The sequence below is a fragment of the Stegastes partitus genome, unplaced genomic scaffold (assembly GCF_000690725.1).
Source record: "Stegastes partitus isolate 25-593 unplaced genomic scaffold, Stegastes_partitus-1.0.2 Scaffold645, whole genome shotgun sequence".
Classification (NCBI taxonomy): Eukaryota; Metazoa; Chordata; class Actinopteri; family Pomacentridae; genus Stegastes; species Stegastes partitus.
This window is the reverse complement of record NW_007578376.1, coordinates 188,544-212,955: the sequence shown is the minus strand read 5'-3', so window position 1 is coordinate 212,955 and position 24,412 is coordinate 188,544. Positions and strand designations below refer to the sequence as shown.

Sequence of the window (24,412 nt, the reverse complement as noted above, 5' to 3'; positions counted from 1 at the left end):
CCACGACAACAGCAACGTGCATTTTTAAAGAAAACACAGGACACTGCGGCTCAGAATAATCAGAACTAGTTTATGATTTCAAAGTGCTGAACAGAAAAAAAAAAAAATCCAGTGAACCAAAGAGAAAGAAAAAAAATAAATTGAACAGGAAACTCTAACCAAAAAAGAGGGACATTGAAAAAACAGCAACTTTTTTTTCCCTTTTTTTTGTTTCTCTTCTTCTTTTTCAAAAAAAAAACAAAACAAAAAAAAACAATGCACAACTCGTACCACAATATTTGAAAAAGCTAAAAACACTTCAAAATATTAGTTTTGTATATATATATTTATATATATATATTTATATTTATATCTATAGAATTTTTCATCTTGAAAACTCGCCGCCGTGAGTGTGTGAGTGGGTTGGTGGGAGATTCCCCGCAGAGCCGCAGTCTGAGACACAAACACGGGTCGAGCTGTTTTTCTTTTTGACAGGCTTACGGCAGCTCTGACAGCGTATAAACACACCATGCATATGATCCGGCCTTCTCTAAGCGCACAAAAGACTGGTTTGTCCTTCACACTCTCACGCAGCCGCCACGACAGAAATGAAAAAAACATACAAACAAAAAAAAAAAAGAAGAGCATGAATGTGGAATGTTTCACTCCCTGGACGTACAGCTATCTGTCGAGCACCCTCCGACTCCCCGCCGTCCGTCCGTCCGTCCGTCAGTCCGTCTTCCGGGCGAGCAGGCAGGCAGGCAGGCAGGGTGTGTGTCTGTGCTTCTAGCCCTTTCTCAGGGTGTAAGTGCTTCAAAAAGCCAATTTCCGCCCCAGCGCTCACTCCTCCGTCCTCCTGACTCGACCTACGATTTTCAAAAACGAGTTAATCATAAAAAAAAAAAAGAAAAAAAAAAGCGACAGAGCAGAGCGAGTTCAAGTCTGGGTGACTCAGTCATCGAACGTTAGTGCGCAGCTTCACATCTGCCTCCTGAAACCAGATGGAGTCTTTCTTTCTTTCTTTCAGCTACTGACAGTACAGTACAAGTCTTTGTATTAAAATAATTTAGAGTTTGAAATTAGACCGCTCCTCCTCCTCCTTCTCTTTCTCCTCCTCCTCTGGCTCTTCCTCTTTGTGGCGAGATAGCACTTAAGAAATTGCACTTGTAATTAAGAGCCCACCTCAACAGCCACGTCCGTGTGTTTATGACATATCTGATGTTTCTACGCTGTCTGACCTCTGACCTTTTCAAAACTCCCTCACCTCCTTGCAGCAGCAGGCCGCAAACGTTCTCTTACACTTGCTAGAAAGAGTTCAGCACACAGATCAGCAGTACTCATAAACCTTTCTTTCTTTCTTTTCTGTTTTTGCAGAATGAGCTGCCACCCGGACGGAGAGAGGACAGTCATTTTCCTGCTCCGTCTCATCAGCGTCCTCCTCAGAAAAACAGGAGGATCAAATAAAAAGTGGTAAAGCGTTTTTTTTTTGTTTTTGTTTTTTGAAAGAGTCTTTTTTTTTATACAGGTGAAAAGCATTTGTCCGTTGGAGTGAAAGGCGCTCTTGTTTTGGTTGTCCCTTCGAGTGAAAAAGCATCTGATTGACTCTCTCTGCTCGGTCGGGAGCAGGCCAGTCTCTCTTTCTGGGTGAGTGTGCACATGCTCCATAGGGGGAAATTTTTTTCTTTTTAAAAAAAAAGGCCCGAACAGGACGCGATCAGTACGGCAGAGTGTCCAGAAACCTGTCGATGAGCGGTGGCGGCGGCACCAGGTCCTCCAGCTTCAGGTAGAAGATCCGCTGAAGGCCCTGGGTCCGCTGGGAACGCAGCTCCGCCCGTAAACCCAGGATGCGGTTCAGAGGAGGCGGCGCCTTGGACGTGGAGGAGGACGGGCCGCAGCCCAGGTGGTCTCTGAGACAACAAATCACTTTATTCTGCAGCTCCTCGACCCGCTTCGAGTCCTTCAGACCCGGGACTTGCTCTGTGGACAGAAGAGAAGAGCGACGTTAGAATCATTCATTTAACAGTCCACGGAGACAAAAATCACAGTCCACGAAAAATCAATCAGGTCGTCCCACCTGATCCCTTCAATCAGCTGATATTTAATGTGCAGTCACTTTACTTTGAATTACACAGAAGTGGGTTCAAATTTCACACTTTTCCAACATTTCTGAGCCTCATAACGTTTGTGAAAGTTCTGTGAAAAACTGCAATTAAATCAGCTTCACATCCCCTCCAGGTGTCCAAATCTAAAGCCTTTTTTTGTGCAGCCCGATTTTTCTATAACCAACTTCGAGCATCGATATTATGGGATGTATCCTAGTTTCAACAGCAAAACTGCAGCAGTTTAATGTCTGTGATGTGGACTAATAGAAACAAGCATGGATGTGTTTCTGTTTTCTGATAATTCACCAGAGAAAACTTCAAACAAGTGCACTTTGGGTAAAATGTCACGGCTCATATCAGCGTGCGTGATGGACGGTCGCTCTTACATTTGATACCAGGTCACCTTCTAGACGTGACTCCTTCTCCGTCAGAACTAGTTTCTGTTCTAGGTGTGTTTTGACACTTGCAAAATGTAAAATTCTGTTTACGAATTAAAACTACGATAAATCTGACTGAGTGAGCGCTGTATAAGTAAACAACATGTACAAAGGTGTGATTTGCACGTTTAACTTCCACCTGAAGCCGAGCAACGAGCCCAGTATTGATGCTGGTATTGATGAAGCTTAGCTGCTGCCTTAGAGTCACTCTGGGAATATAATCTGTCGACACTCAAGAAGCACTGGAACAAAATATGTGCTAATATATGAGAAATTATTTTTACCGACTCTTGAAAGTTTTCTCTAGTGAATGATCAGAAAACAGAAAACCCATCTAGGCCAGCAATGCCTGTTTCTATGACTCCATGTCATAAATATTAAACTGGTGCAGTTTTAACAATACTGATGCTCAAAGTTGGTTATAAAACAAATCATGTTGCACAAAAATGAGAGTCTATCTTTAGATTGTGACACCTGGAGTGGATGTAAAACTGATCTGGTGGCAGTTTTTAACAAAGCTCAAGTGTGTTTTTTAGCCCAGAGTCTGTCTGCTGTAGTGGGGAAGTTATGAGGCTCCGAAATGATTGAAAAAGCGAGAAATTTTAATCCACTTCTATGTACTTTGAGGGTGTTGAACTCTGAAAATAACTCACAGTATGAAGATAAAAATGTGCATGCACCATTAGATGTACTGAAGCTATTGCACATTACAAATAACAACAAAAAAGGAGGGGACTTTTCCCAGATTTGGCTGATTTTACATGGAATGACCTCAGAGCTCATTCAGCTGAGAGCGCATTAGCTACATCTTCTTTTATATTGAATTCCACCTCATTAGCCTGTATGGCTCATGTTCTTAACAGGCCTTAACCTGCCTCATTCTCTGCAGATCAATACTCAGTCTAACCTAATAAGGCCTCTGCACACTGTGTACGTACACACACACACACAGACACACACACACATATTTTTATATATATATATGAGCATATATATACATATTCTTAAACCTCTGCTGACTCACAAAACCGTCGCTGCTGTTTAAGACGGAAACAAAAGTGCTCAACAATTAGCTGATTATTTGGCCCTGTGAGCTGCCAAATGAAATTAGGAAGAGACACACACATATGCACGCACACACACTGCTGCCCATAGCAACTCCAGTGGCACTCGTAGCAGGCTTAATGTGACACTAACTCATTCTGCAGAGAACAGCGTGTCCAGTGCTGCACACACACACACACACACACACACACACACACACACACACACACACACACAAATATATATATATAAATATATATACACACACAAGTCTGTGCTACAGGGAGGCTGTCACTAACACCAGTCTCACTTTGAGGTATCCATTATCTGAAGCTTATTTATTGTTTGTTTATGTGACTCTTTTGTTTGTTGTGTTTGCTGATGCAGAGTCACTCCAGCCCTCCTTTCACGGCGGCTTTTCAGACTCGCACACTCTCCCTCGTCTTTCTTCCCCGCTCTCCCCTTCTTCCTCTGTTCACTCCTGGGGAGAGATCGATGGCTGCCTTTTCTGCTCGGGCCACTCTGAAGCGGTCGATCCCCCGGCGGCTCTGGTGGCTCGGCCGCCGCTATGCGCCTGTGTGCTTTGCCGAGGTGGCAGAGCGCTGCTGAGAGCGCCGCGGACGCCATTCCAGAGCCGCGCATCCACAGTGGCGCTGGTCGATCAGGCACAGAGTTAAGTGCTCCCCCAGAGAGCGAGGATGGGGTTGGAGGGCTCGGACGGAAAAAAAAGGAGGTGGAGGAGGCGGCGGTGGAGGGGGCAGGGTGAAGTCATGGGGATTTTACCACATTAATGTACAGATTCTGAAGCCGTAATTGCAGGATATCCTCTGTCGCCTTCGGGTTTCTAATGCACAGCCAAAGACGCATGTTTGCAGAAAAAAGCTGCGACTCTCCTCCGCGCTGATTAGAGCAGCAGGTGTGCGGCAGGTGCAGCAGGTGCTTCTGGGTGTCGGGTTCTTGTTTCAAGCGGAGATGTGCAGGAACACGTGTGCGTCTTTGAGCGTATGTGTGACGTTGGTGGATGTGTCCACCTGATCGCTGTCACATCGAATCACCCACAGAGCAAGCAGGGGACAAAAGGAAAGAAGCCCAGAAGGAGCGTGTGCATGTTTGTTTCTAAATATTCAATTGAATGAGCCCCAAAGCCTGATCGAAAGGCAGGTTATCTTTTAGAAACCCTGCAAAATGACACCATTTATCAGAGCCAGAAACTGTAAAAACAGAAAGGCCACTGATGACTCAGCTGGAACCAAAAGTCATTTAACAAAAAATCTGAAAGTTTTCAGCTGAATTGCAGGCAGTGCACAAGAGCAGAGAGGACAGAATATATATAACATGTGGAGGCACCATTTTTTAACCCAGTGCTGGCAACACTTTTGTGCACTTGGTAAAATGTTGCACATAATTTATATCCATTTTATAAAATATATATATTTTTATTGTTGCAAAATGCAAATCAAAGAAATTCAACGTTTTTATGATTTTTGGCATCATAACTTTTTAAAGACAGTTTCTTTCCTCCTCGTCATGGCTGTGATGTTTCCACAGAGGTGTGGGACTTCATATTGCAGTGAAAAATTAACCCACAGTGAGGGAAAAAAAACCCCAAAACAAACATACGCGCAGATGTTTTTTTTTCTTTTTACATAAAAGCAGCTTGGATGATTGACGTGTTTGTGTGCAGCGGCGACGGAAAGATGTGGTTGGTTCTGTTCACGGGTTAAATTACATTCTTCCCTGCTGGTAATTTTAAAATCCGTCGTTACCTGCGAGCAGCACGAGGGCAGCCAGGCAGGCGAAGGCGGAGGCGTCCAGGTTTAGGCTCTGGAGGTGGGTGGAGAAGTCCCGGATGGAGTCCAGCCACTCCCCGAACCCACGAAGGCACTGGAACCTGTGCAGCACCAAACCGTTGCAGAACACGAGCTTATCGTCCGACAGCATCGACCTGAGAAACAAGAAGAAGAAGAGAAGAAGGAGGAGGTCTCCAGTGAAACGCTGCGTTTTCCCTCCTGTATTGTAAATATCGCTTGAGATAGCAGGGGCAAGGAAACAATTACAATAAAAAACAATGAGAAACGCTGGCAGTATGCACATCAAACACTGGCATGCAGCTGATTAAGGTTGTGTTTTCCAAATTATAGCATTTTAGAACATTCCTGCGTTTCCTTGCGGTGGGGCGGGGTGAAGGGTTAGGGCAGAGGGCTGTGTGCAGGCGCAGATAGGTAATGGCTTTAATGTGCCCGGGCTGTGGTGTGCAGTGGAAACACAAAGCTTTAATGAGGAAATGAAAAGGCTTCTCAGATGTATTTAACCATCACTTACTCACGACACACAACATCGAGCAGCGCGGGAGCGGACTGGTCTTTATTAGAGGCCAGAAGAAGTGGAGAGTTTGTGCAGCAAAAAGACAGAAAGCTACGATAGATGGAAGATGCAGGACTGAGAATGTAGAGAATCAGGGGGAAAAAAGGGGGGGGGGGGAGCCTCAAATTACACCCTGCACAAACATTGGCTTAGCAGTTATGGGGATAAGATGCGATGCCATTTGCGTCTAATTATCCTTGGTATGGTTTAAAAGAGGCGCTCCACCCACCCTCGGCCCGACACATGCACAAAGATGCTTGAACATAATCAAACACACGTTAAAAACATCTTTTCTCTTTTATGCACGCAAATGAAAACGATTAACACGAGCCAACGGGACCAGAATGTACCGAAGCGAGGGCAGAGAGAAGACAGTAAACGAGGTGTTGGGAGGTGATGCACAGAGCAGGAAGTGCATCATCGTCACCTGCTACTGAGGGAAAACAGAGCAGTTTGTTTTTGACCTTAACCCTTCGGTTCAAGTCAGGAAACGCTTTCATGTACACCGTTTCACATTATTGATTAGAGCCGCGTGTCGATCAGCTGTCGGCTAATAAATTATTCAACAGCTATTTTGATGATCAACTAGTCGGTTTGAGTAATTAAAAAAAAAAAAATCAAGCAAAAAAGACATTTTTGGATTGCAGCTTCTTAAATGTGATTATTTTCTGGTTTCTTTCCTCGTTTATGACAGTGAACTGAATATCTTTGCATCACGGATAAAACAAGACGTTTGTCATATTGGACTTTGTAATATTTTCAGATTTTTCATACACGAAACAACTAATCGAGAAAATAATTGACAATAAAAGTAATTGTTAGCTGCAGCCCTATTTAAGGGTAGTGTATTTAGCATGACAAATTTAGCATGACTACACTGTAAATATTGGATTTTCTAAAATAGTTTTTGTGTGTGAACAATCCTCGGTGTTTCATTAATAGAATGAAAGGACGAAGCTGCAAACTTGACATTAAATCCACCAGAAACAAATGAGTGGAAACTTTGAAGCTAAAACATCACAAGTATGCGCTTTTTCCAGCATCGCCATGAAAAGTAAATATGCCTTTAATACACCGAGCTGCTCGAAAACATTATTATTTTTATTACATAACATTATGTCACAATACTATTTGATCTGCGGCTGATAGTAGCACATGAGCAGAGCTGCACAGACAGGCGCAGCCATGCAGAGACACACATTTATCTGTTTTACAAGTTCCCACCAAATCTGAGCATGAACAGAGCGCATTTCTGGATTTCCTGAAAAGGTTCTTTTGTGTGTGAACAATCCCTGTGAACGGTTTCGCTGTCGCAATGTTTGCAATATGCAAATTGCAGAAGCTGCATTTTTTCCTCATAAAATGTGACACAGCATTCTAGATGGAAAAGAAATGCAAAGATTCAAGCTAAGTAAAAAAAAAAAAGAAAAGGTCAAAATATTCTTTCACTTTCAGCTTGTCTTTAAGTCCTGGTGGATTGAGTGTGTTTTAGTGACAGACTGACGGTAAAATGCTCCAAAGTTAAACCAATGGGGTGGCAAATGAGGTGAAACTTGGAGTTAAAAAGCCTCAAGTTGTTTCCAACTCACGAGGTCCACAATTTACGAGTGAATTTTTCTCTGAGCACAATTTATCGTTTCAGCACCAACACCACAGTGAACATCTGAAGTGTAGCAGAGCAACTCAAACACACCACGCTACAACTTTTTTGCTGCTTTTTTTCCCTACATTTCCATTTTCCAGGGCTAATCTTCAAAAGAAGTCTGTCTGATAGGGCATCATTCAGTCTGATTAAAAACTTCTTGAACACACCAAGTTGTTGTTTTTAGGCTCCGCATGTGCACAGCAAAATGACAGCAAAGAGAGACTTGGTTGGCAAAAAGAAAATCAGTTGCACGGAAATATTTTACGGCTACAGAAAAGAAGACAGCGGCTCCATCATCTTGTACTAAACTAAGCAACAATTTGTTTGAGCTTTTAAATCTGCAGCACAAAACTCTGCATGACGAGTGTAAAACTGAAACTGAATGCAAAGCAAAAACCTCCCACTATTTTACCACATAAGAACAGCTTTTATACAAAATATTTCCTCTATTCTCTGCAGATAAACTCCTCTGCAAAATCAATAACAACTGCATAATGATAAAATCTTTCCAAATAGCAAACAACGGTTTTAAAATTCTGGTATTTTTTCATCATATCTTGCAGAAAAACTAAATGTTTCAAAGTCAGTATTTCCAGTATCTTGCAGCCTCGACAGCGCTGCCTAAAAACACCATTATTATAATATTACATAATATTATTTGCAAATACTATTTGACCCGTGTGTGATAGTAGCACATGAGCAAAGCTGCACACACACACACACACAGACACAGCTGGATGTCTGCCACACATTCCTCTCACCCCTGACGACACTGTCACCACGGTAATCAACCAATAACCACAGAAACTGTTTGGTAACGGGGCGCTCGCAGCAATGCCGGCCCGGGAGAGCAGCGGAGCAAATTTACTCTGCCGAGGACATGCAAGCACACAGATGTGCGTTTGGGGGTCTGCGGGGCTTTTGGGTTCAGGACGGGGTCACCGTGGGGTCGCGCGTACGGATGCATCCGCCGCTCTCACGAGGAGATAAAACCGTGCTCGTTTTTCCTCTCCCTGCCGTGGGAAGGCGAGCAGCGAGTCCACCCTTTCCAGAATGAGTCAGAGCCCGATCCCCACCTCCTGCTGGGCCTGTGATGCCACCACCCAGCCTCTACCCACCCTGCACCTGGAGCCAGGAGGAGGACGGAGCCGGGACTCTGCATCATCAGTGTGTGTGAGTAAGCGACTGTGTTGGTCTTCTGCCCTGGACGACAAGCGCAGACAAAAGGATGAGCTCGTAGCCCTCCCCCATAAATTTAACCAGCCACATGCCTTGCGGGAGCAGACTGGTAACCAGGGGCGATAGTGAGAGCGGAGCCGGGCCGGAGCAGTCACAACGGCACCATGGGTATCCACGTGCTCACACACAGACACGCAACTCTGGAAGCAAATGAAGTCAATTCTCTTCTTTTTCCAGTCAGCTGAACTGAATATGTATCTGCTTCCATAACGGGGCCTTTTGAGCTCCTCAGCTGACCGGCTCCTCAGATGGAATCGATGCCGTCGATTCACAATGTTAGCACAGTTTCAGAGCACACACTGAGCTTTCTGTGCGTCAGATATCAGTTCGAGCCGAGCGGAACTCTGTGGGCGTAGCTGCTGTCATAGCTACAGACTCCATTCATAATTTGGTTCATATGGCGATTACTCAGCTCCACTCCTCCCACTCTGGAGATACACCAACACAGCAGCAGCGCCGCTCTGCCAGCACACTTACAGCACACTGTGTTTAACGGTAAAAGGATACTAAAGGCCTGTTGTTCTTAACAAGACGTCAGATGCCAAAACAGAGTTGCGAACAAAGTCGTGGGTGTGTGCTGGGAATCAAAACATTTCAGAGGTGGAGAAAAGTTAAATTAAAAGTGTTAGAAGTTGTCAGCGGGCTCTGACTTCTAACCTGTGAGCCGGCGTGACTCACTGGGTGCAGATTGGAGGTTTAAGCAGTCATTTGCTTTGAAAATTCACAAACATCTGAGCAGCAAGTTTTTGCTGAAGATTTGCATCGTTGCAGCAAAGCAGTTGTGCTCCTTTGCAGGGGCACCGTCGCTGCATCCTTCGCTCAGCTCCACCCAACATCACTGTCAACGTCACAAACTCTACAGCGGAGTGAGGTGTGAAATTACCTGTGAGCCAGTCGCAGGACAAACAGCTCCAAGAAGGCCGAGTCTATGAGCAGGTTCTGGTCGTCCCGCTGCAGCTCGGAGAAGCCGGGCAGCCGGTCGGCCCAGCACCTCGTGGTCTCCATGGAGATGGTGAGCAGCCGGTAGAAGAGCTGGATGTGCTCTGCGTCTGAGGAGGAGGACGGAGGGTCGGCAGCGCTGAACTGTGGGACGAGGAGAGAGCAGAAACGTCACCGAAAGAGCTCCCTAAAGAGGCCATGTTTATGAATACGAGGGAGCGGTGAAGGTACCTGGCTGTAGTCAAGGTCTCGGGGTGTGCAGTGGGAATAAGCCCTGAGCAGAGCGGACAACAGGCTGAGCGGAGGAGACGGAGGAGACGCCTCCGTCTGCAGGGGGCTCTTTGGTTTGGAGGGCAGACGGCCTCGACGCCCCTTCAAACTGTCCGTACGAACAACTGTGAGCAAGAGGAAGGAGAAGGTTTGCTATCAGAACTGTGGAGCTTCTCCCAAACTCAGGAGGCTGCAGCCAGCAGATGGCAGTGGAGCTGTTCTGGAGGCTGCAGATGTGTGTGTGTGATACAAAAACATGTGTGTTCAGGCATGTGTGTGTATTACAGGATGCATGAGAAGTGAGAAACCTCAGAGAAAGGAGGGCAGCTGATTGTACACATCAGCAAAACATCTCGGCTGTGCAGCAGAAAGTGATGACACTGAAGCTTCCATGGTCAACCTGGATTCAGTGTAAACTGATTGTTTTGATGAGAGTTTTCGATTTGGTTTCTTTCACAAGAGAGAAGTGACTGAAGGGATGTGTGATGCTGCTCTAGGGTACACTTCATTTGCTGCACTCTGGGTAACTTTTAAGCACCAATTTGCCTCCATATTGTTGCATCTATGACTGCAGGGATGTGAGAGGACTGTTGAACCCTGACTGAAAGTTGTGTCCATAATCTGGAGGTTGCGCGAGCAGCGTGAGGCCTCCTACCTTCCTTGACCATCCCGACACTCAGACACTTCTGGAAGCGGCAGTACTGGCAGCGGTTGCGTCTCCGTTTGTCCACCGGACAGTTCTTACTGGCCAGACACACGTACTTGGCGTTTTTCTGCACTGTGCGCTGCGAAGACAAGAAACACACATTCCGACAATCAGCCTCCAAACACAATCAACACCTAATATTTGATTTGTTTAATTCAATTTCTGTGTTTTTTTTTCTCTCTCCCCTTTTCCTTTCCCCATCAAAGGATGGAAGCAGAAGCTCGCAGGTCAGATTTTAATTACGCGCTGAAAGGCGGCGGTGACATCAGTATAATTAGATAAAATTAATTTTCCAACAAGCCTCGCCTGCAGGAGGGACAATTTTATTAGCGCCGGAGCTGACAATGGGGGGATCGAGCGTGCCGAGGCGGGTCCCGAGAGACGGGGGGCTGGGTGAGGAGGGGTGAGGAGGGACTGGGAGGGGGGGAGGACAGCGGCGGCCGCGAGAGCTGCGTGATCAGATTGTTTGTGAAGCTCGCGGGTCAGCTCGTGGCACCTCGGGGGCCCCTCGCGCATCGATGGGCCCCGCGGGAGCTGTTTTCTCCTCGGCTGACTCGCGCGATTATTACTGACCTTATTAAAATGAAATCAGAAACGGGCCACGTGGGGGCCGCGGCCGCCGCACCGCGTGGAGGGAGGACAATAATAACTGAGACGGTAGTAAATGACGGGGCTGGATGGAGCTGTGCGTAAAAAGGCACAATGAGCTGGAATAAGCGGTGATTTCACGGCTTTATTTACTTATTTATTGTCGTGCGCAGACTAATATCACCATTTCCTGTGCAGCTTTTTAATGCACGAGTGTAGATTTTACGTGCGCATTTGGGGGTCTGTGCCCCCTCTTCCAGGATATTTTGGGCATCAAACACTTCATTTCCTGCACGCTGGTTAACTTTTACGCACCAATTTGCCTCCACATTGTTGCATCTTTGAGTAGCTGTTTTCCAAAGTAGAAGTCCTCTGCTTCTTTCATGTTTTCATTGGGGTGAGACCTACAGTTCTGCTTTAACTACATCACATTTAAGATTTATATCTCACTACTTCTTACTGTTTTACTTACATACTTTTCTGTGTTTTATTCTGTTACATTTCAGCATTTCACTCTGTTCCATCTCAGTTTTCCACTCAACTACATTTGAGTGTTTTACTCCACTACATGGATCTGGCAACAGCAAACTAAGATTTTACCGCACAAAACATAATTACCATCAATCTGTGTCTCGTTTTGCTTCGTTCTGTGGTGGAAATGTCTTTATTTATGTGAACAAAACTCTAAGTTTAGGCACAATGAGTTAACTTTGCAGCGGATCTTTGCTTCTTTCCTGTTTGTGCATCCTCCATAAAAATCTACCTGTATGGGTAGGACAGCAGGGCATGGATCTAGCAAAGGTCCTCTAGCTGGCCATGTTTTGTAGGAAGTGACTGGTCAATTATCGAATTCAGTATAGTCCCTGGATTACATTATAAAAATGACGAAACCTATTGTTTTGGCCAATTTCGTAACAGAATCAACATAGATGAAAAACTATAAAAAAATAATCAGATAAAAACTATTTGTGGCTTCTGTCTGTCATCTCTTGGGCAAATCCCCGCCCACAACTCTTTCCGTATACGAATAATAACATTGAAAAGTTTTCTTTGAATTCAACCGATGCTAAATGTTAAATTTCAAGACATTTCAATTAAGTTTTGTACTTTGTGGTTTTAACACTGCAAATGTATATCGACTCCAAATATCGGTTCGGCTGATTCATCTGTATCAGACTCGAACAAACCCACATCAGTCGACACCATCTGTTTTGTCCACGTGTGACTTGAGGTGACGTTGAAATAGAAAGACGGTGATTGACAAGTTTAAGCATCAAACTCTTAAATTCCTGAATGTTTATGCGCCAATTTGTTCCTCAGCTTATAGCAGTAATGTCTCTATTTATGTGAGTTTGGATGGAAGCTTGCAGGACTGGATTTGAGGCCTCCATGCTGCCAGTCTTTCCAGACACGAGGATTAAATCTGGTGGCCAAGCCCCTGCCTGGGGTGCACATCTGCACAGCTAAACAGTTACACAAAGACAACACAAAACACATGTACGTTATAATTGCTGTCATTTGCAAAAGCTGTCTAGCCCGTAGTCCAGTCAGAGCAGAACAAACTGTAAATTACACAAATGGAACACCCTGAAAGTGCCACGACTTCCCCTCCCTTTTCTCTGTCTCTTTCTTTCTTTTTTTTTTTTTATTTCTTTAACGCCTCTAAAACACATCAAAACAAATAAATCCAATTAGCAACCCCTCGCGCCACACATGCCCGTGCCCCCGGGAGACCAATAACACACCAATTATTCCATACGCTGCGGCGCGAGCGGCGGAACTGACGCGTAATGGGCGCCAGTGCCGGATGAGAGTGGTTGCCATGGACACGGTGGATCGCTGCGGCGAACGTCAACCCCTCTCATCACCCCCATCTCACCCCCTCTTCAGTGGCCAGTGACCCGTGAGAGCAAGGAGAAGTCAGTTATGGTCATTAATGTGGTTTCAGCGGGAGTCCGGACAAGTGGAGCTGCAGACATTTAGTCACACCTTTACAAGTTTGGAGACTTTTACACGAGTTTTTGGTGTAGAAGTTGTAAATAAAACAGCCAAACAGATTCGGTTACTTCTCTGGTTTTTCCATTCTTTGAGGACTGAGGTGGTTGCTGGAGGAGGAGGAAGAGGTTCTCCTGGGTGACCTCAGGTCTTTAATTTAGGAGATAACTGGTTCCAAGAAAAGACAGCAATGGTCGATTAAGATTTTGATAAATTGTCTTGACTGTCTCCTGCTGTCTACCGTCTTTACTGTGTGTGTGTGTTGCTGCTCTTGTGACTCTGCTTTCTAATAAGCAGCATTGAGCAGAACTGGCGTCTGAGCAGAGACACTAAGAGCTACTATTGTTTGGCTAACTCGTCTCTGATATCCGTGTTCTGCAGGTGAACAAAAATACACATAAATCAAATTATCCCGGCATGATTATCAAACCTGAGGATCCTTATTGTGCACTGCAGCCTATAAGTATGTGAGTTTAATTCGTCCTCGTGTCTGTCCCAAAATTTCATCAAAAAAAGGCAAACTTTTGCATGTACAGTTACTTAATTGAGCTCGGAGTCTACAAATGCAACGCTAGCAGACGCTCTCATGCTGAGGGTGCAGTGGGGGCTGGATGGAGGCATGCAGAGGCAGATTCTTGACATGTAACATGTGCTAATAGCCCCGGCTTAAATTAAAAGCCTTTAGGGACTTTGCCCCCCTTCCTCCTTTCCTCACCCGAAATCCCATCCCGCCTCCTGCTTCAGACCTCTGTGTCTGTACAAAAAGTGCAGAAAAAAAAAAGTGTAGGCATTTATGATTTCCTTCGCAAGAATAACTCTGATTCAAAGCGCTGAGGCGATCACATGCCCAGGTCCGTGCATGTTTTTGGGTGTATATATGATCAACTTACACGCCTCTCGTGTGCGTTTAAGTGATTCAGACATGTGTAAGTTACCATTCAGCTTGTTTTTCAGCACCAGACTGACACCTCCCAACCTTCCTGTGACTAACATGTTGCTGTGCAGGCAGTGGAAATTAAAAAAGCTGCATGCAGCGAACCTTTTGGTTGCTAAAAGCACAACTAAAGTAGTGGACTAGTTTGGGTGCATAAAAAACAGGTGACTTTAATGTTCTTTTTACAATCATAATGTATTATACTAACAGCTGAGATGGTTTTTCATTTTAAAAAAATTCAGCAGCGAATTAATGGAAACCGCTGAATGGAAAGCATTATTCAGGCCCCAAAAAATAAACGCAGGACTTAGTTTAAGAGCTAAAATTAATTCACTGCGAAAATGTGCTTCAAATTGCACTAATGAAATAACAATAATTTACAGCAAGGCCCCTACTATGGTTTAATGTGTAATAAGTATTCACGGATAATTAAATATAATCAGGAAAATATTTTTAGGGGGACAATAAAACCATCAGGATAATGGAAGGTGCCGTGCGTGAGAAAATGCGAGAAAGAAGAGCAGGTTGTTTGGTTTCTGTTGCTGCATCCTGACCAAAAAATCTGTACATGTTGTATGTTTTTCTATATGCGTGTGTGGTTGTGTGCGTGCACGCTCGGCTGCATCTGCACGTGTGTGTGTGCGTGGAGGAAACGTAGCGAGGGTTGACAGGCTTTGTGGCTGCCGAGCACTGCAGCGAGCACACAGCCCGCAGCCTGCTGCCACCAGACGCTGCTCTCATTAATTACTAAATAAAAACAAATTGTGAAACTAATTGAAAAGAAGGATAATTCATTTCCACCTACCAGAGGCATTATTCAATTAGCTCCGCGTTTGCACCCTCCTCCTCGCTGTCTCTTAATTCTGCCTCACACAGCCAATAGAATGCTTAACAAGCGTGCCACAAAATGTTATAATTCAAAATCTATGCAAAGAAATTACTCCACTGTCACCCAGTGTGAGCTTACTGTCGTTTCAGTTGATGCACCGACAAGCCGCGCAGTTATATAATATCAGGCACGTGTCGAAAGTTTGTTTGTAAAGTCTATTGTGTTTCTTTGACTTGCACGAGGGAATATGAAAAACCAGTCTGACTAAACACTGGCTTTTGAAGCTGCACGTGAGATCAAGTGTTAGATTGAATCATTAAACGGACCAAATTTCAGCCTGACTCATAGCGGCCCCAGCGTTGTGTCTGTGAATTGTGGTCAATTTTGTGGCCACTGATTCACAATAAACGCGCTGAGAGGAAACTTTGATTCTGAGGAGGATTCCGTCTCCGCCGCTCTGAGAGAATGTCTTTTCTTTTTTAAATCATCCTGTGTTTCTCACGCAACTGAAGCAGCCACGCTGAAGCCGTACATACGCACACTTTGCCCACTTGGTTGCCGGGAGAGACGACCCTTGTGGGTGTGTTGTGCTTTCGCAATGACTCCAAAGATGATTTAGAGAGCAGCGGAGACGGGTGTAGAGTGGGAGCGAGGCGGACGCAAGAAAGGCTGTTTCAAAATGAAATACGTCAGTCAGTTCTGCAGCCAGTTCGCAGATACCGGGTTGGTATTTTAAGGTGCAGTGTGAGTTATGAATGTGTGAGGTCAAAAACTCAAGCCAGAAACTCCACTTAGCCGAGCGATACAAGAACCGGACAGAAACGGCACCTGTGTAGAGTTTTTACCTTGAAGAAGCCCTTGCAGCCCTCACAGGTGCGGACGCCGTAGTGCTGGCAGGCGGCGTTGTCTCCGCACACGGCGCAGGTTCCCTCCCCTTGGGGGCCACGTGGCGGCGGCGAGGGCAGGCTGTCCCCTAGTAGAGGGCCGCAGGGGCCGAGGGCCAGGGAGCGGAAGGCGAGGCTGCTGCCTCCGGCCCCGCGGTGCAGCTGGTACATGGGCTGCTCCAGGGGCGGCCCGTGAGGGTGGGACACTGATGACGAGGAGGAGGAGGAGGAAGAAGAGGTGCGGACCAGGCCCCCTCCCAGACTCTCGTAGCCGCCGACGCTGCCGCCACTGTGCGGCGGCGAGTGCTGGTAGAAGTGCGGGAAGCGGGGGGACTTGAGGGGCCCCGTCTCCAGGCTGGAGCCCAGAGAGTGAGGGTGCGACGGCGGGGCCAGGGAGTGCTCCTCCCACAGGAAGGAGGTGCCGGGCTGGGGCGGCAGGGACGGGGTGGTGGGGGTGGAAGGGGGCGACTGCTTAAAGTACATGGTGGAGGAGGACATGGCCTCCAGCGGCGGGGCGGTCGGGTAGCTCTCCTCCTCCTTCTTGATGGTGGGCCTGTGCGAGGGCATCTGGTAGAGGCAGGAGGACTTGGGCTCGTAGCTGCCCTCCACGAAGACATTGAAGCTGGGCAGGGAGGTGGTGGCAGCGGCGGAGATCTCGCCCCCGCCCAGGTCCAGCTTGGTGTAGTCGGGGGTCATGAGGTCGGCGCTGTAGCTGTCACCCTGGTAGCTGAAGGACTGGCCGGAGTAGGCTGAGCCTGGGGGGGCGGGCCCGTACTGAGCCTGCACACAGGGCATGTCTGCCGGGAAACACAGCACACATGGAGGTTAGAGCAGCAGAACACATCGAGGCTTCTATCCAAAGAGCATCTTTACAGTCTCCATTTAAAATCAAGCAAATCTGGAAAAAGGTTCCCACTTGACCCTCTCAGAATCAGCAGAACTGTTACGCACAACAGCACAAGAACTTCCTTCAGGATAAATAAAGTTCTATCTTATCTTAATTTAAAATACGTCTGTATTAGAATATTATTTAGAAGGAATCCCGAGTCTGGTGTCAAATGTAGGTAAAAATAAGACTTTTCATTTGCTGTAACTCGTCCCATGTGCTGATATGACCCTTAACAGTTCACCAAAATGCACTTTTTAAAAAAGTTTTCTCCAGTGAATTATCAGAAAACAGAAAACACATCCAGGGTATCAACGCTTGTTTCCATTAGCCCACATCATAGACATTAAACTGCTGTAGTTATGCTGTTGAAACTATGATTTATCCCATAATATTGATCCTTAAAGTTGGTTACAGTAAAATCCTGTAGCACAAAAACAGGATTTTGACTTTATATTGTAACATGTAGAGTGGATGTAAAACTGATCTGAACTCCTTCGTCCCTAAACATTTCATGTGTTAAAAAAATGATGGGAAAAGTGCAAAATTAACACACTTCTTTGTACTTTAAAGGCCCGGAACTCCAAAAATATTCATAGCACGAAGGTAAGCTTTTGTATGTCATCATGAAATATATTAAAGTTATTGTGCACAAAAAAAAATAAAAATCAGCTGATTCTGAGGAGGTCAGGGGAGTGATTTTACCCGAGTGACTCTGTGTGTTAGTGGCAACAATCATTAGTTAGAGAAGACAATGTGATGATATATTAGTGATTTAAACAGAGAAGCAGGACTTGGAGGAGGAGGTTGCAGATAGAAGCACCGTAGAGAAAAAGTCCCTACGGTATAAAGAGGCTCATGCACACAAAGGCCAAAGATTAAACATTAAAAACGTCTGCACAGCTCTATTGGAACAGGCAATTTTTCTTCAGCTCTGAAGGTGTCAGGGATTGCACAATATTATAAAAATGCACCTTTCTTTTTTAGTGAACAAATCTTTCCATGTGCACTCATTTTCCTGCATTTTTTTTTTTTTTGCACTGGATTATAGAAATATTTGCACACACACACACACACACACACAACCTCAAACACTTGCTGAACATCCCACAGTTAGTTGAGAAGCTGCAAGAAGCAAGATCCAAAGTTGCTCTGTGTGTGTAGGTGGGTGTTTGCTCTGGTTAGTCAGATGGCAAAGCAGATGAGATAACATTAAATAATAATGGAACCCAATGGTGGTGCTGGATGCTGCACAAACCGCACAGAAACGCACGGATATTCCTGCAACAGGTCATCATCATCATCATGTGCTCTTATCGGGCCTCTTACGTAATCCGCAACACCTGCATGCATACGTGTGTGTGTGCGTGTGTGTCGAGTGTGTGCGCAGTCTGAGTTCTTTTTTCTTTTTTTTGCGCTGTTTGCTCGGGAACTGTCAACAGCGCGCTGCTCCCATTGACGCCCAGCATGCGCGTAATCGCCCCCGTCTCCGTTGCGCGTCATGTTTGTGGAGCCAAATACGGGACAAGTCGGTGCTGCTGCTGTCAGAGGACTCACACATGCCTCCATTCGCCCTAGTTTGCCTTTTTTTTTTTTTTAAATCAATAAAACTCCCGCATGATAATCCCTCCTATTAATACAAAAACAGCCTGGAACTTATTTTAGTTTGCGGTCATTTGCGCCTAATAAACTGCGCAAATATCAGTCACAGTGGAAGCAGGCAGGGTGACACATTTATTCAGACGCTCTGCAACACAATTAAATTATACCTGAAGGGCAGCGTGCGTTTTTGGCTGCGAGGGGGGCTGAGAAAAGAAAAAAAGAAAAAACAAGAGGGTGACTCAAAGCGTTAATTATGGAAAAGAAAAGAAAAAGCATTTCTGTCGAGGTTTGATCGTTTGTTAGAAGTCAAAAGGTCAAACTGCAAGATGAGAAAAAAAAATCTATTTTACTAGTTTTCTTTTTTTAAGGGTTGGTTTGACACAATTGTGTAAAATTGCATAAACTTAATATTGTGTGTAATTTAAACTCAAATGACTCCATTAAGTAGATTTAAAGCGTTCAAGTTCAAGGTGATGCAAGTTCATTGAATTTGCTTGACATCTTTTTTTTCACCTTGAGTTCAGGTTTTCAAAGCGCCTGGACAATCTCACACCATTTGGCATATTTGTGTTGCATTAATTTTAAATCTTGTGAAAATTAAACTCAAATCCCTGCAATAGGTTGATTTAAAGCTAAATCAAAGTTGCTGAGACTTGGTGAAATTTGCTAGACAACTTTTTTTTCCACTTCGAGTTCAGGATTTCGACACATCTGGATCATTTCACAAGTTTTGACGGGATTGTGTTGCCTGAACATGACACTGTTTGTAATTGAAACTCAGTTTTTTTGCGTTAAGCTGATTTCAAGCTGAATTCAAGTTGATGTGACTTATTGGAAACTGGCTTGATAACAATTTATCAGCTTGAGTTCAGGATTTCAACACATCTGGACCAATTCATAAGAGGAGAAGCTCAATATTCTAACTCGCTGTTGTCTGTTTGTTGAATATAATTTCATGAGAAGGTGTTTTAACTTAAAAATATTGATTTAAGCTGTTAGTTTTTGTTGTTACATCTCAGCCCACACATTTTCTTCCAGTGTGATCTCTCACAAAAACAACCGAAGAACCACAATAAATTGGAAAACCACAATGTTCTTATTGTACAAATGTTTTTCTCCATTATTCACCAATAAGTATGTCAGCCACGTCTCACTGGGAATATTAAGTTGCGAGATTTTTTTTTTTTTTCTAGTTTGAGGATATGACTCAAGCTGCAGGCCTACGTGTGCTTTGCGTCATCGACTTGTTGCTTTTTTTTTTTTCTCTTCTTCTTCTTCTGCAAGTGACCAGCTCTTCAACCCACGTGGAAAAACACACACACACATGGGCGTCATGGGGCCTTTTCTGGGCTTACACACCTCGAGACTTTCTCAACTGATTAGGCATCAGAGGAGGAAGCGGGCGAGCGCCAAAGAAAACTGCTCGGAGAGGAGAGTACGCTGGTGAACTTTTTGTGGTTGTGCGTGTCGTGTCAGTAGGTCAAGCCACATATCGTTAGAGTGTGTGTGTGTGTGCACATGTGTTCATGCATCTTCACCAGCATTTTCTAATAATTTGAGCTGAGAGGAGTTAAAAGAAGCTGCTTTTTCACACACACACGCGCACACACACACACACTCTGCTGTCTCCGTCACTGATGTACAAGATGTCAACATGGACCTGTATGTGCTCCCTCTGCTAATAACATACACCCTCATCCTAAAGAGAACCTGTAAAACCACTCTTCAGACTCTCCTTTGGCGCATTCGGTGCCGAGCCTCACTCACAGCACGCTCACAAGCTTGCATCCTCTCCTCACAAACACACCAACACTTTATTTTTAAGCCACAACAACAAAAAACCCTCACTGTTCCAACGCCACCATCAGATTGCCTTTATTACACTTGCATGCAAGCAGGTGTTTTTTTGTTGTTTTTTTTTGGTGTGTGTGTGTGTGTGTGTGCAAGCAAGAGGACAGACAACCCAAGCAGAGTCAGACACAGGTGGTGCAGCGTAAAAGTGAGGCGAAAGGGGGGAAAACAGTCTCTAACCTCGAGGTGTGCATTTCAACTGGACAAACTGCAGCTGTTCCAATAACTGAGTGCGCTTGTTCATTGTCAGAATGCCATAGATCTAACAAATGAAGACATGAAGGTGCAGACATGAATACAAAAAAAAAAAAAACACATTTTCTTTCTCTTTCTTTTGCCTTTTTTTTTTTTTTTTTAAATGTCAGTGAATTGTGAAACAGATTGTCTGGATTCAGTGGCCTCTCACACATATGCACACACAGAAACACAAAGCACAGAGACACAATTACACCACCAGTGGGAGATTATCTATATTTAGGTTTGAGTGGTCTCTCCTCTATTTAATTTAGCAAAAAAAATAAAATAAAATAAAACTGAGATTAAACAGTGGAGAATGCTTGGATGCAAATTCATGTGGCACAGATTTTTACTCAGGAAAAAATATGTTTTAAAATACAAAAATATTTATAACTGCAATTTGCAATGTGAGTCACATGTAAAGACCTCACTGAGTCATTGATGAGACCTCAGCTTCCCTCATCTTAAAGATTGAAATGTCAAGTCTTGGCTGCCGCAACACCAACACACACACTAACACACACACGAGAGCTGACGAGATGCAACGCACAAAGAAAAAAAAAAAAAGATCACCAGCAATGTTCATAAAACATATTTCTGAGTTTGAGCAGACAAAAGAAATAAGCTAAATTACTGCCGTCATGTTTAAATTCGGATTTAACACTTAAATGGACTTTTACGCATTTTTTTCAACATCACCAAAACTCGCCACAAAAAAGAGAGAGAGAGAGAGCTGTGACAAGTCTGCACAAAGAAAGAAAGAAAGAAAGAAAGAAAGAAAGAAAGAAAGAAAGAAAGAAAGAAAGAGAAAGTGGTCGGAGAGGTGTCTGTACCTGGTGAAAGAGCTTCGCGCTGAATGGTGCTGGGTGTCCGGGTTTTAGGGGTGGCGTGGCTGCGGCCGGGACAGGGCTCCTGGAGCGGGGAGGACTCGGCGGGCGTCGCTGAGGAAGTGTCCGATCGCCGTGGCTCCGAGCTCGGCTGGGCGCGCTCTTCCGAACCTGTGCCTGGTGGGGGAGAGAAGTGTGGGTTAAAGCCACGGAGGAGGCTGGATTAAAAACACCATCAAGATTCAAAGAAAAGGAAGCGACTTTTTAAGGATTTTTTCAGGTGTTTACACCGGTTATCTAAACTTTATTTAGAGAATTTTACAGCATTCTTTACATTCCTAAAAATATGGTTGAGAGAAATGTTTGCGCAATTTAAACCAAATGCGCAACCGGCTCATTCCCCCTAAAATGGATTATTTTTTGAGAAATATCTAATGCAACAGATAAACTAAGTAAATCAGATGAAAAGAGGCAGAAAGATGCGTAAAGACGGGATGAAATCACCAAAATGTCACAGTCTAAATTAAAACTCATCCATGCAAATCCACAAGAAGCAAAGTAAGCAGAAGATTTGCACCTTCACATCAAACACGGACCAATTTCTGTCGTTAAATGTGTCCCTGGATCCATGCTACAAAAAGAATACTAAGAACCACAACTGAGGACTTTTGGCTCATTTCAGAAGTTACACGTACGTGGGCGACAGGTTTCATTCTAACACTGAGCTCCGTTATTATAATAATTGAAATTTTGCGCTGCAAAATTCAAATTCGAGCAGCCTTGACAAAAAGTGCACAAGTTGTAGAAATACAGACCTACAAATGTGACAACTTTTAGGAACGCAGCCTCCAGCCCATCGCTTCTCCTGCCTCTGATCAGCACCGTATTCGCCCGCTCAGGGTTCATCCAGAGGGAGACGCGAATCGAGGAAGATTTTGGAGAGTCGGACCTGAAACCTAAACCAGCCGGGCTCTTGTGCGCCGTGCGCCTCTAACTCCCTGCGACTGCAGCAGGGCGGCGGGATTTCAAGGCCCAGAGCGCCCCCTTTCTGCCGCACACTCCCTTATATACATGCGCTCGCTCTCTCTCCCTCGTTCTCTCTCTTCGCCAGACGCACACAGACCCTCTGTGATACGGTCAAGTTAAGAGACCACTCAGACTCCCAGTGTGCGTCTCAATGCAGCCTGTTGACAAGCCGCAGCCCTCATAACCGCCTCTCAGGGCTGAAGGCACCTGCAGCCCGTCCAGTCCCTTCACCTCCGTGTCAACACAGCAGACTCCTCCTCTGAAACAAGCACTTTTCAACCAAACTTTAAGGCCAAACATCTGAGAGGAAACACTGCGCTCCTTTGATGGCTCCCTTTATGGCTTTTTATACAAATGTGATGACTCCAAATAGCGCAGAAATAAAGTTAAAAAAGACAAACCAGAGTAAACAAGCAAGTCAAGCCGTGGAACATTGATTTGATTAGGGTTGATTTGGAACAGTTGGGCCATTCTTCAGCGCTCTGAGGAGACGTTTGAGCGCAGGAAAAAAAAAGAGAAAAACTTTTACGCCTAAAAAGAATGAGCTGGTTACAGTAACAGCAGACATTCTTTGAGAGACGCCAAAATAAGCCGAAATTCTTACGAGCGTAATTGTGCGTAAATTGCGCGCACTGATAACAATCTTTGTGGAGACTTGAAAGTGGGAAAAGTAAAGAAAAGAAACTGTTTTTGTTTTGTTTTTTTCAACTACAAGAGTCGGTTGAAGTGAACAAACCGGGTTCCCTCCTCTCACTTTCTCCCTCCGGCCGGTGGGGCTCTGGCCCTGCGCGCACCGGTAACCAAGAGAACGACATAAGAGCTGCAAAGCACGCGCCCCGGAGCGCCGGTAGCCCCCGGTAGCCCCCCTTTTACCACCAATAACCCCGGACAGCGCGAGGCTTCCAGCAAACAGACAGAGAAAAGAGCGGACATAAAGGAGGGAGCGGAGAAATATGTGAGTACAGTAAATCAGCCTTGAGAGGGAGGCTGTCAGGGCTGCCTGCGTGCGTAAAAGTGAGTGTGAGATTTAAAAAGAAAAAAGAAAAGGTAAAATCAGCAAGTTGGGAAAGTCAGCTCTCCTCTGTGAGCTTCTTATCACAAACTGGGATCACTTTGGTGTAGATTTCACTGTGTTGTCACGAGGAAATGCTTCGGAAATCTGATTTCTAGGAGTTTTTGAATGGGAAGAGAGGCCATGTGCTCAGTCTTATCATATGAATGAAGACTCCTGGAGGAAAATCTGACATGTTTCAATGGAGCATTAACCCTCAAAACGCACAGCATGCACTGCTGGAGAGGTGTAATTCATCTAAAGGCGACCCAGTGCTCAGTGGCATGGCATACAAACACAAACACACCCACCATCCCACAAACACACCACTTTTAAAATCACTCTTTAAAAGCACAGCATCTACAAAATACCCTACAAGAGGCCTCCAAATAGAAGAAAAGAGACAGAAAAAATGGCATGAAATCAAAGAGCATTAACTGTCCTCTCCCAGCTCCTGCCTGAATGTAGGTTAGACTATTCTCCACTCACACCATTTGTGCGTCTGACTCCACTATTCATTGTGTGACTGAGAGGCATCTCATTTCCATGACAACCGCAAAGGATATGATACCTTCCCGGCGCAAATTAAATTCAGCTTCGTTTGCACACACCACACACACAGAGAAAGAGAGAGAGAGAGACACACACACAGACAGACAATATGAGCAGCTTTACGCGCATACTGGACACATATCAACAGGTTAGACGCACAAAGTTAGACAGAAAGCACACAGGAGAGGAGAAAAGAGCGGAAATTCAGCTCCACGTGTGGTTTAACCGTGAAAATATACAGCTGAGAGTTCGTGCGCTTTGACTCAGATATCAGCGATTCATTCATTCACACTTTACTTACTGGTTTGCTGTAGCGGTTCCGTCTTTACATGTGGTAATAACCTCGCTTGAAGTATCCTATTTCCATCCAGAATAATCACCAAGAGTCGAAGTAAAGAAGAGAAAAATATGTTTTCTTTAAAAAA

The 24,412-nt window shown here is 44.9% G+C and overlaps 1 protein-coding gene across 1 annotated transcript; it reads right to left on the bottom strand.

The window, feature by feature from the left end:
• Nucleotides 1-280: 280 nt before the first annotated feature.
• Nucleotides 281-22,891, bottom strand: nr4a3 (nuclear receptor subfamily 4, group A, member 3). The gene is made up of 9 exons (XM_008289912.1): nt 22,178-22,891; nt 21,365-21,535; nt 20,475-20,556; nt 15,917-16,752; nt 10,675-10,804; nt 9,981-10,144; nt 9,694-9,893; nt 5,329-5,507; nt 281-1,956 (listed from the first exon to the last, which is right to left on the bottom strand). The coding sequence occupies exons 1-9, from the start codon at nt 22,262-22,264 to the stop codon at nt 1,694-1,696; spliced, it is 2,112 nt and encodes a 703-aa protein (XP_008288134.1). The 5' UTR covers nt 22,265-22,891; the 3' UTR covers nt 281-1,693.
• Nucleotides 22,892-24,412: the final 1,521 nt, after the last annotated feature.